Source organism: Glycine soja, chromosome 19, assembly GCF_004193775.1.
Source record: "Glycine soja cultivar W05 chromosome 19, ASM419377v2, whole genome shotgun sequence".
Taxonomy (NCBI): Eukaryota; Viridiplantae; Streptophyta; class Magnoliopsida; order Fabales; family Fabaceae; genus Glycine; species Glycine soja.
In genome coordinates this window covers 5,976,196-5,994,826 of record NC_041020.1, presented here as the reverse complement: position 1 = coordinate 5,994,826, position 18,631 = coordinate 5,976,196, and the positions used below count along the sequence as shown (strand labels likewise).

At 29.9% G+C, this 18,631-nt stretch overlaps 1 protein-coding gene across 2 annotated transcripts; it reads left to right on the top strand.

The window, feature by feature from the left end:
- Positions 1–11,648: 11,648 nt before the first annotated feature.
- LOC114398407 (probable isoprenylcysteine alpha-carbonyl methylesterase ICMEL2) lies at positions 11,649–18,388 on the top strand. 2 transcript variants are annotated; one of them, XM_028360593.1, is made up of 12 exons: positions 11,649–11,879; positions 11,913–12,016; positions 13,865–13,941; positions 14,240–14,309; positions 14,398–14,478; positions 14,987–15,061; positions 15,464–15,565; positions 15,661–15,801; positions 16,778–16,843; positions 16,920–17,063; positions 17,566–17,656; positions 18,014–18,388. In XM_028360593.1, the coding sequence occupies exons 1-12, from the start codon at positions 11,778–11,780 to the stop codon at positions 18,173–18,175; spliced, it is 1,215 nt and encodes a 404-aa protein (XP_028216394.1). In that variant the 5' UTR covers positions 11,649–11,777; the 3' UTR covers positions 18,176–18,388. The 2 variants fall into 2 exon arrangements, with proteins under 2 accessions (XP_028216394.1, XP_028216393.1); XM_028360592.1 differs by having other exon boundaries at positions 11,650–12,016.
- Positions 18,389–18,631: the final 243 nt, after the last annotated feature.

Here is an 18,631-nt window from a genome sequence, read left to right as displayed (position 1 = left end):
CTAGTGCTTAACCTTATTTAATGTGTTTATTATTTATCTGAGGCAAAAGATGTATGTGATCTGTTTAGTGCCTAATTTACTAAAAAAGAAAATATACATTGTGGAGAGAAAAAAAGGGGGGGAGGGGTAGAAATTCTACTCCCAATAGAAAAGGATTGAGAAAAAAATGAACAAATGAGGTTGTGGTACTTTTGAAATCCTCGTCTTTTCCAATTTTAAATAGGAAACTAGGTTATCAAATTTAGATTCAATTTGTGAATTGCCAAGCTACTTTTAGACTATGAAAACAAGTTCAAATATATCATATAGATAAGGATTGCCAACTGTAAGAAGTTATTTTTCTGGTGTCATGTTCCTGTTACTGCCCCTTACCGTCAGAGTGTTTGGGTGCAAATTGGGAGGATGGTTAATCCACTCATCCAACGCCATGCCCCATTCTTAGAGACTCCTAAATCTACAATTCAAAGATGGTGACTACGGTAGAAGCTGGGCTAAAATGTTTCAATATGACCACAAAGTAAACAATTTTTGTTCCTTTATCATAAAATACAAATTGATTTCACATCATGTGGCCAGTTGCTCATATTACGAAGAACTGAAGGTAGATTTTGGGTTGAATAATGTTATAACACCATGAATCTTAGTTAGTTTGAGTAATGTGTTTATTTTATTTCCACTTAAGCATTCATTATTCAGACTGATCCATGCTTAAACATGTAGTTGGTAATTTGATTATTTACGAGAATTTGTTATTTTATTCCCAATTTTTTTCCCAAGAAACATCGTGAAGGGTTACCAATTGTAAAAATTTATTTTTGTAAAATAAGTTAATCCGAATATACATAAGTGACTGCATGTGCACAATTGTCTTCCGTGGAAGTAATGGTTCATTTTTAGGATGGATAATAATTGGTTACTCTGTGAGCCGGTGCGAGTTTTCATGAACTTAAATTGACTCAAAATAAATTAAATAAGTTGGGTTGGATGATTTTTATATTTGGGTCGGACTCGAATTGATCAAATCAAATTTGTTGAGTTTTGGAATTGGGTTAAGTGACAGGTTTTAATATCTGAATTTGTTAACCTATTAATTTTATTAAATTATTATTATTAATATATGTAATATAATATATATATATATATATATATATATATATATATTAAAAATTAAAAAATTAAATATTCTTGATTATTGATTATATAGATTTATCAACTTGAATTGAGTAAGCATTAATGTATCCTTAACCTTTAGGATCAAAGCGAGAAGGATTTTATTGATTAAAGTTATTTCAAATGGACTTTTAAAAATATTTTGTCTGATTCATTTAATAATAATTTTAGCTTATAAAAAATATTGCATTTTAAACCCAAATTAAATATTTTGTAAATGGATTGATTTGGGTTGGATTTCATTTTTTCTTAGAAAATTGATCAAAATCAACCCGTTCAAATTGGATTGAATTGGATCATGGGTTTGACCAAACTCAATGTTAACCAACCCGCTTACACCCTTATTGGTTAACCATGTTTTCAATCTTTTTTGTTAATGGCAAGGATGATTTTAGATCTCTTAAAGGAATTATTGTTAGTGGTTTGGTTTAATAGAAAATGAAATTACAACAATTTAAGATAAATATTTTGCCATCTATTAAAAGGTGATGTATTGCGGGTTTTGTTAGTCTTATTCTTCTCCTTTTACCTCCTCCTCCATGAAACCCACTTTGGTGTTCCCGTAAATCCTTTCATTGTTCATAGCATTGTGTGGCGATTCAAATGCTCTGCCACCATTGCTTCGATATCAAATCCTTCACGATGTCGATTTGAGACTCAGAGTCACTCCATTGGCACTACGACATGGAACTCGAAGACAAACCCTTGAGGTTGTTGTCGGGGTAGAACCACATGATGGAGGAGACATAGTGTTGCATTTGTCTCGATGCGTTCGTTGATGGCGTGAAGTTGAAGGTTCTGCTCAAGTGTGACCATAACTTCCATTGTAAGTGCATTGTCGACATATAGAAAAGAAGGTTGTGGCAACAATGAAAACGACGAGAAAGGCGAAGGAGCCTCTGGCCTAAGACTTTGTGAGAGAAAATGACAATTTAGGGAAAACAAAAAGAAAATGAAAAAATATTAATAATTTCAGTCATTTATATTTTAACGAATTGATCTAACGGTGGAAAGAAAAACTTTTCCATGGTGGGAAACATGACTCCCCACCCTAGACTTTGTCTTAATGAGAATTGGACCAAATCAAATTTTTGAAACATCTATATTTTCTACAATTTTTTTTCTCTCCCTCTACTTCTACCTCTAATAATCCTCTTTTTTATATTACCTACCCAACTAATAACTAACTTGTTGTAGTTAGTTAATAATTATTTCAATATAATCATACAATGGTTTCAGCTCCCTATCAATGTTATTTTATCACACTAATTTGATCAAATTGAATGTATGTGACAAACTATGAGACATTGCATGTCAGATAGACGTTTATCACGTCAATCAAATTTAATATTATTAGTGCAAAAAAAATTGATGTGGAGATCATTTTGATCTAAGAGATACTTTAAAAGATCAAAAGTAAACAAAATTAAACTTAAAGAAGTAAATTAAAATCAAGAATTCAATTGAAGGATAGACTAAAGATTACATTAAAAATCAATACAAGAAAGTAAGATCTATATCTAAGATATTTTTTTTCTTTAATGTGATAATTTACTTTTTCAATACAAGCAATAATAAGATCTCCATCTATGATTTATTTTCTGATGTGATATTTTACTTTTTTTATTGTTAGTAAATAGATTATAAGATTGACTTGGTGATAAAGAGGGGAAGAGAGAAAGAGGTCACAAGTTTGAATTTTTTACTAACAAAAATTAAAAAACTAATATTAGTTGTCTTTCAAAAAATTAGCTGACATTAACCTATAAAAAATATTGTTAGTAGAAGTTCCTTTGATAATATTGTTAGATTGTTGTTTTATACTTCCTTACAAGAAAAATGACCAGAGACTATGAGTAGTTAAACTTCAATAGTATGGAATTTTAAATATAAAAATAAGACTTAAATATGTTTTTTTTATCTCTAACAAGTATTCGATTTTTGTATTTATTCTTTAATAAATTTTTGTTTTGTTTTGAGTCTCTAATAAAACAAAAAATTATCCTTGATATTTTTTTTATTCTTTGGTAAATTAGTGTATCTCATGTTTGCTTCATGATAAAAAAAATATATAGGAAAAATTAAACATTTATTAAGAATAAAAAAATATATTTAAATCTAAAAATAATTGTAATCCAAGAGTATATTAAGAAATGTGAAAACCTATTAGCATTTGTTGTCTGTCTTGAGAGTTGTACGATTGGAATAGAAATTCTGAGAGTTTTTTAATATCAGGTGGCATCGTGGGAACCGCATTATGAACTCTGAATTTAATTTATAGTTGGAGATGTTCCAAGTTACTTAAATGGATCCTAAAACTTAATTTTAGAAAATATTTCATATAGAAGAGAGACTCAAAAATTGAAGAGCGTGATTGTTTAATAGAGCAACCCATTACTTTTTAAGATTCTCTCCAATGGTGTATAAATTGCTATATAAATTGTTGATTTAAAGTAATAAAGTGAGAAAGCAATTCCTATTGGAGTTGTTCAAATCATAAATCAAAGTAAGAAATTAAAAGAAAATCTTATTCCATTAATATTTGTGTGTTTGTTAATCAAGACACTTGTTAGTGTTACTCTTTCTAAAGCATGGAATTTTCTAGCACCAACACTCATTGCCTTTATTAGTTCTCTTTAGCTTCATGAAACACTTGAGAGAATGAATGTGAGCTCTCCTATTGATATATTTTTATGAAAAAATATTCTCTGATATAGATTTTTCTAGAAGTTGGTTAATTTAGTTAATTAAATCAGTTTTTATTTGATTTTTTCTTTAAAAAATTGTCATAATTTTGTAAGAAAATATATTTTATTTTTTCCTCAAATATAAAAACTACGATCAAAACAAACCCCCCAATCATTTTCGAGCCGTAGCAATAGCAAAAGACAATATCTGTGAGTATCATGATACTTCCCGAAGAGCCATTCATTCGGTACTTCTTCAACAGTTGTTTGGCTTTAGAACATGTGCAAAGGAAAATGGGAGCAGGAGAATAAAAAGAAAACGTATTTAAGTGGTTAGTGTTATTTTGAAATATTAATAAGAATATTTTAAAAGACCAAACAAATTATTTTTTTATCAGAAAAAATAAATTAAACAAATTGTTTATTTCACTCTCCTTCTTTCTATAGAACTCTTTAATAAGGTCTCTTATATTAATCGCAATCCAAACTTGTCTGTCATATACTCATATCTAAACATATCAAAATTGTGTTTAGTCTATTTTCTTTTTCTTTTTACTTAAAGTTATTTTTATATTTTAAGTTAAAGTTAAAGTTCATAACAAGAGTCTAAATATAAACTAAAATATTTTTATTAGTTTTACTTTTTTAATTTCAAATACCTTTTAAGATAAAATTTATTTGGTGAAAATTTTAAATACTTTAATTTTATTAAAAACAACTATCTCATCAATAACAATAAATTTATAAAATAAAAAAATAGTTAATTTAAATTATTTAATGATAATAAAAAATAAAATATTCAAATCATATTTTTATTTTTTTTTATTTTTAGAGAAGTAAAATATATTTTAATAGTAATTTTTTAGTGATGACTTACAAAGCATATATAAAATATTAATAAAAAAATTAAATGTTGACTTGCAAATGTTTTTAAATACTCAAAGGTAGAGTTTTGTTGCTTATAATTATATTATCTTATTTGAATAATATTGCCTTCAGTAAAAAAAAATATATTTGATTTATACAAAAACAATTAAAATATTTACCATCAAACATGTAGATCAACATGAGCCAAGTTAATTCAAGATGTAGGGTGAGAATTTTATCATCTATATTTATTTTACCTGACTCAAACAAAATTAATCTTTTTTAAAATATGTATATTGTTCCCAGGAGAATATCACAAATGTTTAACTTATTTTATATTATTGTTTAATAATATTTTTTAAAAATTTCATTAAACATATATATATATATATATATATATATATATGAGAAAAGATTCATACTCCAGGAGTAACTCTTTTACTCCTCATCTTCACCATCTAGTGTATTAAGAATAATTCATTTAAAATTATATGATTATTTTTTTAAGGCAAAAACAGGGAATGTTGCGGTTTGAAGTTCTTGAGATCCTAACTATGTTGGCATATCAATAACCCCAACTCAAGCCAAACCAGCCATCCCTTGGAATATATAAAATCAAAAAGATGAAAGTAGAAAAAATCATCCATGGGAGGACCAAACCGGACCCATGGGCAGAGCAAAGGAAAAACTACCTGACTCAAAAGTTAGGCCTAGCATTCCTATCATTTACAAAAACTCTCGGAATGAAAGACATAGATCTCGCTAAATACAAAGAGTTTTTCCAATGGTTTCTAATCTCCGGGCACTAATCTTGTGTTATTCATCGCATTCAATCCATAACTTTCTCCACCCATTATAAGACGCAATCTCGATGGCTGTGATGACCCCCATAATTTCAGCAAAAAGAGAAGCCGCAAATCAATCAAGAAAATCCGCCATGTGGTTTCTAAAAATCCCACCGCAACTTGCTCTTTCTGAGCATCCTTTGACAGCTATGTGGTATTATATAGATTTAAAAAATTTACATAAAAATTATTAAACTGTGTTAAAAATAATTCAAATCTCACGTAGACTAAAAATAATATAACATTAGACTATATAAATAAGAGACAATCTTCAATTAACTTATAGAGTTAAATTAAGTCTCTAAAATGATATCAAAATTAATTTTAAATTGTTCATAATTTATTTCGATAAATTTAATTCAAAATATCAACATTCATTCAAAAGTTTAAATTCTTGAATGCGCGGATGCAGAGAATCTATATCCGAGTAATTGAGATCTAGATTTCCTGCAGTTGGAAATTTTTCCATATACATGCATTTAATTGATTACAGTTGTTAAATATAAATTGGACCACCATAATTTTTCTTGGTAAATTTAATTTAAAATATTAATATTTATTTATAGGTTCAAATTTACAAATGGTTGAACATGTGAATGTAGAGAATCCATGTTCGAGTGATCAAAGTTTGTTAAAAAAACACGGGAGTTTATTTAAATTGAAAGAAAAATATTTTATGACTTTTTGATAGGTTTTTATATTTTTAACGTATTAATTAATTTTTACTGGAAAATGCGGGACAAACAGTTTGTTGGAAAAAAATAAAATATGAAAGAAAATAAATACGAAGAAGATGCATAATCTTGAATTAAATAACAAAATAATAGTAGTAAAATAAATTTAATTGACAACACATGAATAATGCATTATAACATACAATAAGCACAAGAAAAAAAAAATAGGGGAAGAAAGATATAGTCTGGTTGAAGCGCGTAAACGCTATCCTTAGAGAGAAAACGCCTCCACTGCACGGGTAAGAAATTTTGATTGCGCTTCTCTCCCAAGATACGACAACCCGTTGGTTCCGATCGTGTGCAGCGAAAGGATCCCCGAACCTTATGAACACCAATGCTCTTACTCTCAATAAATAAATTATTTTATAAGAGAAGATATAGAAAATTTTGGGAGAAAAAGATGAGACTGTAGTTCTGTCATCTTTTTAGGAATGAGGAAAGAGAATATATAGGCACAGGTCACCTTAAGCAACGAACAAAATATGACCGTTGGAAATATGATCGTTGGAAATTAACCTACAGTTGTCAAAATAAATCTAACAAACTAGTTGACTCATTAAAACAAAATCTTAAGAAAATCTAAAATAAATATTTTATTTTATAAAATAGAATTAATATATATTTATAAATTTTAAATTAAAACACAAATATTTACCAACATTCCCCCACATAATTTAAAATTTTAAGATATATTTTCTAAAAGATAATTTGTATAGAAACATGAGAGAAAGAGCATGTGATATTGTATTTCGGTATAAGGAACCTTCCGGGTTTGAGCCTTATACCTAGTGTTTATGAACTTCCATCCGAGAAAAATGTAGTGACTTGATTGTCTTGAACTACATATTCTTTAACCGGACTTTAGTACACAACCCCTACAATATTGGCGTTCAACTAGGTTCTAATCAGTGGTAGCGCGTTACACGCCCTTGCACTTGTATCTTGTTTCGTGAGTGTCCCTTAGAGATTAGCCCATATCTCACAATGGCGGCCCCACCACCACACTCACTAGGTGATTCCTTAAAGAGTGAGTTGTAACCCTCACCCCTACAATAATTGTCATCGGACTCATTAAGAGGTATTTTTTTAACCAAAAATACACATATATAAATACCTCAACCTTAATATTGCCACAATTTATAATACACCTCGTCATAGGAATAAGAAACGGAACAACTCCGCCAAATTTTTATTTTTTTTGTACTTTAGTTAACAAACAATTTCGTTGTTACCCGTTGAACTCCATTCATGGGATCACCAATCACACGGAGACGGGTGTCCATTGTTGTAACTAAATAATGGGCTTTAATCTCACCCCCCTCGACGACTCAAATACTTGTTGACATGTCAACCTTTTTGTAAGCGGATCCGCAATATTATTTTTTGACCTGACAAAGTCAAGGGAAATGACATCATGAGAAATCAAATTTCTTATAGACTTATGTCTCACTCTTAAGTGTCTTCTTTTTTTCATTAAAATTTTGCTTGTCACTTTGGATATAACAATTTGACTATCACAATGCATTGGAATTGGAGGTATACGCTTATTTAACAATGACAAATTGCATAATACATTTTTAAGAAATTTAGCCTCACTAAATAACAGTATTTAAAACAATAATTTTTGCTTTCATGTGAAATAATAATTTGTCTAATATTGCACAACCAGCTAAAGTAAAGACATGACCACTTGTCAATTTTATTTCATCAAAATCAGAACTTCAATTTTGTATCACTAAATTCCTCAATTACTTTCCAATCTACCAACTCCATGTGCAATGTCAAGCCTAGAGAAGTTTGTCAAATGCAACATAGAACCAATAATTTGAGAATATTTATGTGAAAAAATGAATTTACTCAAACTTTTCTTTAACTCAATAGATGAGTCATTAGGAGCAAAAACATGTTTCACATCAAAATGATTAAACTTCTTTAATATATAGCTTTTCAACATAATAAGATTGGATAAAAAATCATACCATCATTTTTCTCTATAAGCTTAATACCCAAAATCACATCTACACAACCAAGGTCTTTCATATCAAAATTTCTAGACAAGAAAAACTTCACATCATTTATGAAATTCATTTACTACCAAATATCAATATGTTATCCAGATACAAACATAAAATGACAGGTTCATTATTATTAAATTGTTTCACATACACACATTTATCACTATCATTAATTTGAAAATCATACAAAAGAATAACTTAATCAAACTTGTGTGTCAATGCTTTGGAGCTTGTTTCAAATCATACAAAGATTTAACAATTTATTTTTCAAGAAAAAATATTTTCAAAGAAAGTCACATCTCTAGACTCCATAATAGTACCATTAGAAATTTCAGATATTTCTGAATTAATAACTAAGAATCTATAAGTAGTATTATGTAAAAAATATCCAACAAAATATATTTAATATATTTTTTTCAATTTTCCTTTTCTTATTAATAGGGATATTAACTTTTACTAGACACCTCCACACTTTAAGATATTTCATATTTGGTTCTCTTTTTCTCCATAGCTCATAAAGATTTTTTTTTTTATAAGGTACTCTTTTAAGAATACGACATGCAAAATATAAAGTTTCACCAAAGTGTTTATTTTATTATTTTTGTGTGTTATATTTTCACAGGCTTATCTTTTATCAATGAGTTATAAATAAAGAGACAATCGGTCAACATGTAGCAACAAAATACTTGCAGTAGTAATAATAACGTTAAACAATAAAAATTAAAAACCAAACAACAAATGTCCTGATTTTAAAGACTTGTGTTCACATGATCATTTGACCAAATAAAAGATAGTTTTCTAATCATATAGGAATGAAATTAGAAGTATGCTTTTAGTTTTTCACATAAACTAATTCTAAAAGCATTTTATCTTCAAAACCATCATTAATAAAGAAAATATATTTTAAATTTCAAATTATAAGAAAATATTTTTCAACAATCTCTCACTAATGTAAAATTTAAGAAAATGAAATAATATAATAAAACATTTTTAATAAAGCATAATACATTGTGTCTTCATCCATTAATTTTTCAGACTTACTAAAAGGGGAGTCAATCATATTCATGACAGATATTTTGGTAAAATAAAATGCTACTACAGAAAAGACTATGCAAGAAGAAAGTGATAACTAATTTTTCTCTCTAAGACTGTTAAAAAAATAAAATAAAAATGAAGGAAAATAATATACGAAGAAGATGCACAGTCTTGAATTAAATAACAAAATAACAGTAGCAAAATAAATTTAATTGACAACACATAAATAATGCATTATAACATACAATAAGCACAAGAAAAAAAAAATAGGGGAAGAAGGATAAAGCCTAGGTCGAAGCGCGTAAATGCTATCCTCAGAGAGAAAATGCCTCCACTGCACGGGTAAGAAATTTTGATTGCGCTCCTCTCCCAAGATACGACAACTCGTTGGTTCCGATCGTGTGCAGTGAAAGGATCCCCGAACCTTATGAACACCAATGCTCTTACTCTCAAGTAAATATTTTATAAGAGAAGATATAGAAAATTTTGGGAGAAAAAGATGAGACTGTAGTTCTGTCATCTTTTTAGGAACGAGGAAAGAGAATATATAGGCACAGGTCACCTTAAGTAACGAACAAAATATGACCGTTGGAAGTATGACCGTTGAAAATTAACCTATTATTGTCAAAACAAATCTAACAAACTAGTTGACTCATTAAAACAAAATATTATGAAAATCTAAAATAAATATTTTATTTTATAAAATAGAATTAATATATTTATAAATTATAAATTAAAACACAAATATTTACCAACACAGTTTGTCACCTTGTCTTCTCGGAAGTGGCTTACCTAACTTGGCAAGTCAGTTTGCAAATATCGCTATCTCTAGCTACTAACCCAGCATAGCATACGTTGTAAATTAAATTAATCAGTAGTATATTTACCTACAAGTAATTGGTTGGATTAGATTTGATTCTCTTAAATAAATTTTAAATTTTGTGAATCGAAAAAAGTTAAAAGAAGGGTTAAAAATAAAATCAGTGGTATATTTTCCATGAAGTATAAAATAAATTTTTGTGGTCATTGTAAATTTGTAATAAGGGAGGTGTTACTTTTCTGAATTGGGTCACTTGATACTTAATAGGCTTTTTTACCAGTTTTTTTTTTTAAAAAAAACTATTTATCTAACTAGGTTGGTCAAATAACTATATATCATTCTGGATCATTTTCATCATGTAATACATCCTCTCTTTTAAGTTTTCTTTTTTATTTTAAGTCCAAAGGTCTTCTCCTTAAATGACTCTGGAAAAAGGGCAAAGTCATGAAATATATATAGAAAAAAGTTTTAATATGAATTCTCTACCATCAATTTCTATATTTCTATAGGGTAAAATATCAAATTTTTAAGGAAAGTTTTTATATATATTTAATTTGTTTTTGAAATGGTTGAAATAAAATAAGTGTGTTATGCCTTTGGTCGATTGAGACCCCACTAGTACCTTTCGTGTTATCCATGCCTTATCCAAATTTTCACTTCACCTCACCCACAAAACACTGTATAAAAATATATCACATGACTATACCATATGATTTATTGTTCTCTCTCCTTAACTTGAGGATTAAGCTAGTTGTTCCCAGTTTCTTTTATCTGGTTTACTTCTGAAACGAAGAATAGAAAGAGCTTACATGTTTAAATTATATATTCCTTATCGGTTTCGTTCTACACTCTGTGATTGTCACAATGGTCACTTAGGTGGTATTTGCCCAACTTATTTTTAGTATTTCATCTTCGTAAAAGGAAAAGATGGTCAAACATTAGGAAATTTACATAGAGCTCTTTTAAATCTGACCTTCAAATGTTATATATATATATATATATATATATATATATATATATATATATATATATATGAGTAACTATGAATAACGGAATCTCTCCTCTATATGCTGTTCCCCAATTGATTTTTAAATTTATATAATAGATTTTTCTCTTCTTTTTATAAATTAAAACATGTATTTAAAATCTGATTCATGCAATCTTTTTTTGTTTTTAAATGTGATTCATCCAATCTTTAGCGGACACTGTATGGTCCCCATATATAAACTTTTTTTTTGTAAGTTTTTAACCGAGAAAAAAATAAAATAAATATTCTTATAAATTAAAATTAAATTATAAATAAATTAAAAACTATGTTTATGAATTAAGTTATCTATAAATTAATTTTAATTTAAAAAAATTAGAATTTCTTTCCTTCTTTCTTTTTTTTTTGTTTATTTGGATATATGTGAAATAACTTGTCCAAATTTGATTGGATTACGATTTATGAGAACATTTATATCTCCGCGCCCCGCTATATACATGTACGCAATGAAAATCAACATTGGCGCTACATTACACGAACCAAATCATGCAATAATTTCATTTATTCTCTTCCGATCCAATACAACACAATCCCTCTGATTCCGTATCCGCCGCCGGCGATGGCCACCCTCTCCGATCATCGCCGCCGCATGCTCCCGCCGGAGAACGTTGACGCGCAGCCAATAACTTCGGACTCCGTCTCTAACAACCACCGCACCACTCATCGGCGCGATGCCGGAAATAACGGCCTCCGGCATCGCCTCGTTCGGCAAGAATCTTTGCGCAGAAATATCGAACACGTCGCCGCGGAAACCTACTTGGTTTCTCGTCTCGCCTTCACGCTTCTTCGCTATCTCGGGTAACTGCGTCAAATTTCAATAATATCTTTATTTTATTTATTTTTTTATTGCCTGCTATTTTTTCTTTGAATTATATGTATGCAGCTTTATTTCTTTCTTGTTATTTTAATTTTGCTGCTAGTTACGGTTCTGTTTTATATAATAATAATTACAAATTGTTCCTCACAACCACGAACGTACACTTTTGATTTAGTTCCTAAAATTGAGAGAGTAGTTTGCATATACGCTTATTATAAAGAAATTTATACTGTGAATCACTTAGAAATCATTTTACCAACATGAGTTTGTTAAGAAAGATGCTGAAAAAGATGCCTGTATTTAGAGGACGTTTGGTGAGATAGAAGTTTTTAGTATCCTGACAATCATAAGTTAGTTTCCAATTGTTGGTATGCATTAAAAAAAATAACATTACTAAAAAAGGATGATTTGTGAGAATGTTTTTTAATTAGTTTTTCATGAAAAATTTTGCATGGAAGGATTTGGGAATGTTATTTTCTGAGTTTATTTTTATTTTACTATAATAAAAATATGATGTTATTCTTAATGTAATAAATAATTAAAACAATAATAAAAAATATGTGTGCCTAATAGATTCCTAGAATATTTATCTCAATATTCCTAATGGTCAATCAAATAAATTTTATTCATTCCCCATAAATATGATTCATAGAATTCATGATTCCTGGGAATGAAAAAACTTTTTCCCTATCAAATGCATCCAAAGAAATATGTGGAAGAAAAGAAAATCAAAATCATTTTAGGCATGACTTTTAGAAGCTATAAGGTTGACTTGGTGGTTGAAGGGAGGAAGGAGGAGAAAGAGGTGGTATGTTCGAATCTCATATTAAAAAAATTAACAACTGACCGATGAAAATAAATAAATAAACAAATAAATTTAGGCTTGACTATTTATGTTGTTATTATAAAGGGAAAAAAAAGGAATGTACACTTTCAGTTTGTGAGTTCAGCGTAAATTTGAATATTTAAGAATTGTGGAGTTGTTGCAAATGACATTGTTATTTTCAAGTTGCATGACTTGGTTACGTTGTATTGTGAGGCTTGTGACGCGATCTACCAAAAACTATATTGAATTTTGAAGTGTTTGCTTTCGTTTTATAGTGTTATTTCGAGTAAGTAGTCAGTAGTTATTGTCATAATAAATGCTTTCATGGATAGTTGGGATTGTTTATTGGAGGAGAATAGCCGTTAGTTTTTGTTTATTCAGAACTCTCGCAAGAGGTGTAATAAAAGGCTTTTTTTTTTCTATAAAAGAAAAAGGTTTACTTGAACAGATTCAGCTTATTTTGAGCTAAAAAAAATTCTAGAAATTTTCTTAATTATTTTCAGACTTATGCTAAAATAAGTTGCTTAAAAATACTTGTGTTTGTGCAAAAATGAAATTTTAATAGTTTATTATAATTAATTTAGTAAAAAATGATTATAAAATCAGATACCGCCTAAGCTGTTTTTATTGTTTCTAAAACATGATTTTCATAAGCTTCAGTTTCTATCTTAACAAAATAATGGAAAAATAACTCAGGTTTCTGAAATTGCGTTTTTAAGTGCTTATTCCAGTAGACAAGCTCATATACATAATTGCTGAGTTCTCAACCTGCTTCTGAAAAGTCATGTGATAATAATATAAAAGGTGGCAAAACTGAGAACTTATATGAACTGTGTTATATACCCGTATAGCATTCTTCGTAATTATTAGGCTAAATAATGTAAATATAAGCTCACTTAAATGTAGTTTGAGTACTTGGTTCAGATTATTTTATAGGAATAATTGCTTATATTGTGGATTGTGCCTTGTGGCATGTCTGATTTTCTGTTGATACATTGTTCAGGATTGGTTACCGTTGGATTACACAATTACTTGCCCTAGGATGTTATGCCATGCTACTTATGCCCGGGTTTTTACAAGGTTTGTTTGATATAATTGTGTTTTTCTCCTTTCTTATTTCTAGTAATGACAAATGTCAAGCTTTATGAATTTTCCTTGAAAGCTTCGGATTTATGGATATAGCGCTTCATACATTTTCTTACGTGTTCTGTTTATCCAATACTCAATGATACTTAGCTCTTCAATATTGCATGTTGCTGTCTCTCCTTCCACTTGGGAAGGTGTAGAAATCTTCACACAAATTTGTATACAGCAACATTAATAGAAAATGGATCTTTTGTTTATTTGTTTTCTCTCTCTTACTGTTGACTTTCTGCAGTTGCATATTACTATTTCTTCACAAGCAAAGTAAAGCGAAGCATTGTTTATGGAGATCAGCCTAGAAACAGGTAAATTAAAAAACTGGTAAATCTATCTAGTGATGTTGGTCATTTGATGTATTGTGTCTAATAATCTTGTAAAATTGTGGTTTTGCAGGTTGGATCTGTATCTACCTGCCAATATTGGTGAACCTAAGCCAGTTTTGATATTTGTAACTGGGGGAGCATGGATTATTGGGTGAGTGGTTTGAAATGTCTTCGAGTCTACACAGTTTTGCTTGAATTCATGTGTTAATTTACTGTGTATAATGTTGATTCTTATACATCACACTGCAGATGAATATATAAGAATGAACTCTGGCTCAACTGACTTATGTTGCTATTTCAAATTTGGAAAATAACCTTTTCAAGTGCCAAGTAGTTTTGTAATCCGTGTCTCTAGTCTTCAACTAAAAATAACTGCATGTTGTAGATATTATGTTGAAACCTACAACAGAGTTCTTGGGTGTATGGGGGATAACAAAATATACAAGTGGATTAAGGAGTATACCATACCAGGCGAGGTGTTTGAAATTGAATTTTAAAAATTCAGACTGACTTGTAGAAATTGACTTTGTGGTGCCAAAAATAATTAGTCTCCAGCACCATGACTTGGCTGCAATTTAGTTGTGTGTGTGTGTATTTCCTGAATTCATTGAACTTTTATCTTTTAAAAATGAAATGATTTTGGTTGGATTTTGATTTAGGTATAAAGCATGGGGCTCCCTTTTAGGACTACAGTTGGCAGAAAGAGGCATTATGGTGGCATGCATTGATTACAGGTACCTGGTCTCAGTTCAAGCAGTGCAAGATTGAGTCTACAATTTACCTTTGGTCTGACTTGCTCTATGTTTGAGGTATTCTGATAGGCAAACTTGGTGCTTTTTATAATAGTCTATTTCCAGAACATCGAGTCTTGGAAATTCATAAATCATAACTACAAGATGCTTGCATCACACTATGTCCTAAACTTAATGGTGTCCAGTGGTGTATATCTTAATTGAATTATTTGTTATTTTTGAAAAAGTTAAAAATATAGAACATCACATTTAGTATAAGCATTTTTGTAATTGATATCTTAATCTTAAAGTTGTTCCCAATGTAATGGTGCTTTCTTTTATGTGCATAGAAACAAACATATTATGTTTAGCACTTAATAGGTCTTGATTTATTTGTGATTGTAGAAATTTTCCTCAAGGGACCATCAGCGACATGGTAAATGATACTTCGCGGGGAATTTCCTTCATCATCAACAACATAGCTAATTATGGAGGTGACCCTAATAGGTGGCGTGCTACTATGATACAAGATTCCTTTTCATCATATATTTAGACATTCAACTGAGATTTATCTTTTCCTTTTTTTTGTTACTATGTAATAGGATTTATCTAATGGGGCAATCTGCTGGTGCTCATATTTCTTCTTGTGCTTTACTGGAGCAAGCAGCCAGAGAATCGGAAAAAGAAGATAGTGTTTCTTGGAGCATTTCCCAGTTAAAAGCTTATCTTGGTTTATCTGGAGGGTAAGACACTGGCTAGAGTTTCATGCTTATCTTAAATTATGTATAAATGGTCAATTTCAATAATATAAGTATAACCTTGTTCATTCAGGATTGTCTAGAAAACATCGATGCAGTTCCTTCATACAATTTTGTGTCATATATTTTGATGTTATTTGTTATACAAAGATCCCTCTTAAGCTTAATGGAAAATTTAACTGTGCAATCATATGATCAATGTTGCTTTAATTATGGTGCTGAATGTTGGACAATTAAGGGCTAACAAGAGCATAAGATGTGTTGCGCAGATGAAATGTTGCATTGGATGAGGGGTCACACTAGAAAAGATAAGAGAAAGAATTTATTAAGAGAGAAATTGTGAGTTGCTTTTATACAGGAAATCAGGCCTATAATAGCTTGGACACAAGAAAAGAATACCAATAGAAGCCCCAATTATAAGAGTTGATCAAATTGAGGATAGCCCAATAAAAGGTAGATTAGACTAAGAAAAACTCCCAAGTGAAAACAGTAGAAAAGGATTTAAAAATAAATGGACTGTCTGAAGAATTAGTCTTTTGCAAAAGACAATGACATTGTTTGATCCATAAGCCAACCTTGCCCAGTAGGAAAAGGCTTTGATCTTTGTTGTTAAGAGGGTAACTTTTGATGGATGTTAATGATGATGGTGATTTCCATCAAGCCTAGTTTCGCAAAATGCACCCATTTAGAGCAGCAAAATATTATTCCATATGCTTATAGTGATGAGAAATTGGTGGTCCCTTGGTGTAATGTGTAATCTCTTGCATGTTTCCATATGTTTTTTTTTTCATTTTACTTTTGCTTTTTCCAAGTCAAAGAGATTAAAATTGAGAGAGAGAAAGGTTTCAGGCTTGTTTTGTGTGAAGAGATCACTTATGATTGCTTCTGAATCATGCTCCCTGATCAATTGGTTTAGAGTTTTTAAGGATAATCTATTAACCCCTTCAACACATGTCTGCAGATACAACTTACTGGATTTAGTGGATCACTTCCACAATCGTGGCTTGGATCGTTCGATTTTCTTAAGGTGTGTCCTGAATAACCGAGTTTTGTTACAACTATGAGCTATTTTTTCCCCTCCTTATAACTGATTATCATTGCAGCATAATGGAAGGTGAAAATTCTTTGAAGGAATTTTCTCCTGAAATCAAAATTCAAGATCCATGCCTCAAATCTTCCATTCCTCACTTTCCCCCTGTATATCTGGTCCATGGAACTGCAGATTATTCCATACCATCAGTTGCCAGGTTAGTGTATAGACTTGAAATTCATTGGTGGTTATATTATTTTTTACTTGATTGAAGGAAACTACTTAAGGTTTCAATTATATACATATAAGATGTTTTTTCATGCTATAAGTATAGATAAAACCCGATGACTGTTATGCCGTAAAGATTGAACAAAGTGTTAGGTTGACTGTCATCTGCCTAACTCAACCCTCTTTCAATTTAGGCTTGAGAGTTGGGACTGACTATGTAATGATTGGCAACTAAGCACATCATAGGAAGAGTTTGATGATCACTAGTTATCATAAAATTAAATAACTTTTATAACATTGTGGGACGTGCTTTCTTTTTCTACAGTACTTGTGTTATTTGTATGGATTAGTAAACTAAACTATGGAATGCTATAATTTACTCTTATAAATGAAAAATCCACTGATAAATTTCTTTGCTAGACTTGAAAATATTTATGTCAAAAAGTCTGGCATTCATTACACTTTTAGATATTAATAAGTGATTTTTGTAGTGAGCGGTTTGCGGAAGCTCTTAAGAAGGCAGGGGTAAGAGCTGAGTTGATTTTATACGAGGGGAAGACTCATACAGATTTGTTTCTCCAAGTAAGTTAAAAGTGGTGTAATTTCAAATTTTTGTACACTTAATAATACAGACTCAAATACTTTTTGTATTATGCATTATGCAATATTTTTTAATTTGGCATTTCAATTATCCCTGTAAGCATAGCTGAAAAAGAAACCCATGTAGCATATATGTAGAACTAGAAAGAAAAGAAAAAAAATTGGCCGGTAACAGAGATTCATGGAGGATCCTTGTGGAAGTGTTTCAACTGGAAATATGCTCTATGACTTTGCTTTCCTCATCATTTTCTAATTTACAGTATTTCTTGTCAGAGTTCAACTATGTGCTATCCTTTTGTTTTGCCTATTGAAGTTCTAATTCTCAACCATGCTGCACAGGATCCGCTCCGAGGTGGTAAAGATGACCTATTTGATCTTGCAGTTGCCATTATGCATTCCAATGATAGTGATGCTCTTGCAAACGATGCCATTGCACCCCCAAGAAGACGGTTTGTTCCTGAGATTTTATTAAAGTTGGCTAGAAAGATCAGTCCTTTCTAAGCTTGTAACTGTCAGGGAAAATGTCATCTCTATAAGCTTGTAAGCATAGTGATTAGAATTTTATGATTCCTGATTCGAATCCTACATTCCGATAAAATTCAGCTACTTATTGATTCATATTATTAATATTAGACGAATCTCAATTTTTGTATCTTATGGTACATGAATGAATCTGCACAATTTCATATCATCAATACAAATCACATGATTCAATAGTTTGATTTTCTTTTATTTTTCTTTCACCAATTCTCATGAAAAGAATTGAAAAGTCATTTAAGTGAAATTGATAAATGAAAAGGAATTAGAGGAATATATTTTTAAAATTGTCCTATTTGATTATTTCACAACATTATTTGTCATTCATTTATTCAGTGCATGCACTTTATTTGTCTATTTCACTGCTTCATTTTTTTTCTAAAATAAAAGCTTCACAAATTGAGATAAAGCTAATAATTT

What these genes read in the sequence shown, in the direction of transcription:
- LOC114398407 (XM_028360592.1), top strand. Translation starts at nt 11,778, where the DNA reads ATGGCCACCCTCTCCGATCATCGCCGCCGCATGCTCCCGCCGGAGAAC. An exon ending in GGAGATCAGCCTAGAAACAG is followed by an intron (nt 14,310 to 14,397) that starts GTAAATTAAAAA and finishes GTGGTTTTGCAG; the next exon opens with GTTGGATCTGTATCTACCTG. An exon ending in TATGGAGGTGACCCTAATAG is followed by an intron (nt 15,566 to 15,660) that starts GTGGCGTGCTAC and finishes ACTATGTAATAG; the next exon opens with GATTTATCTAATGGGGCAAT.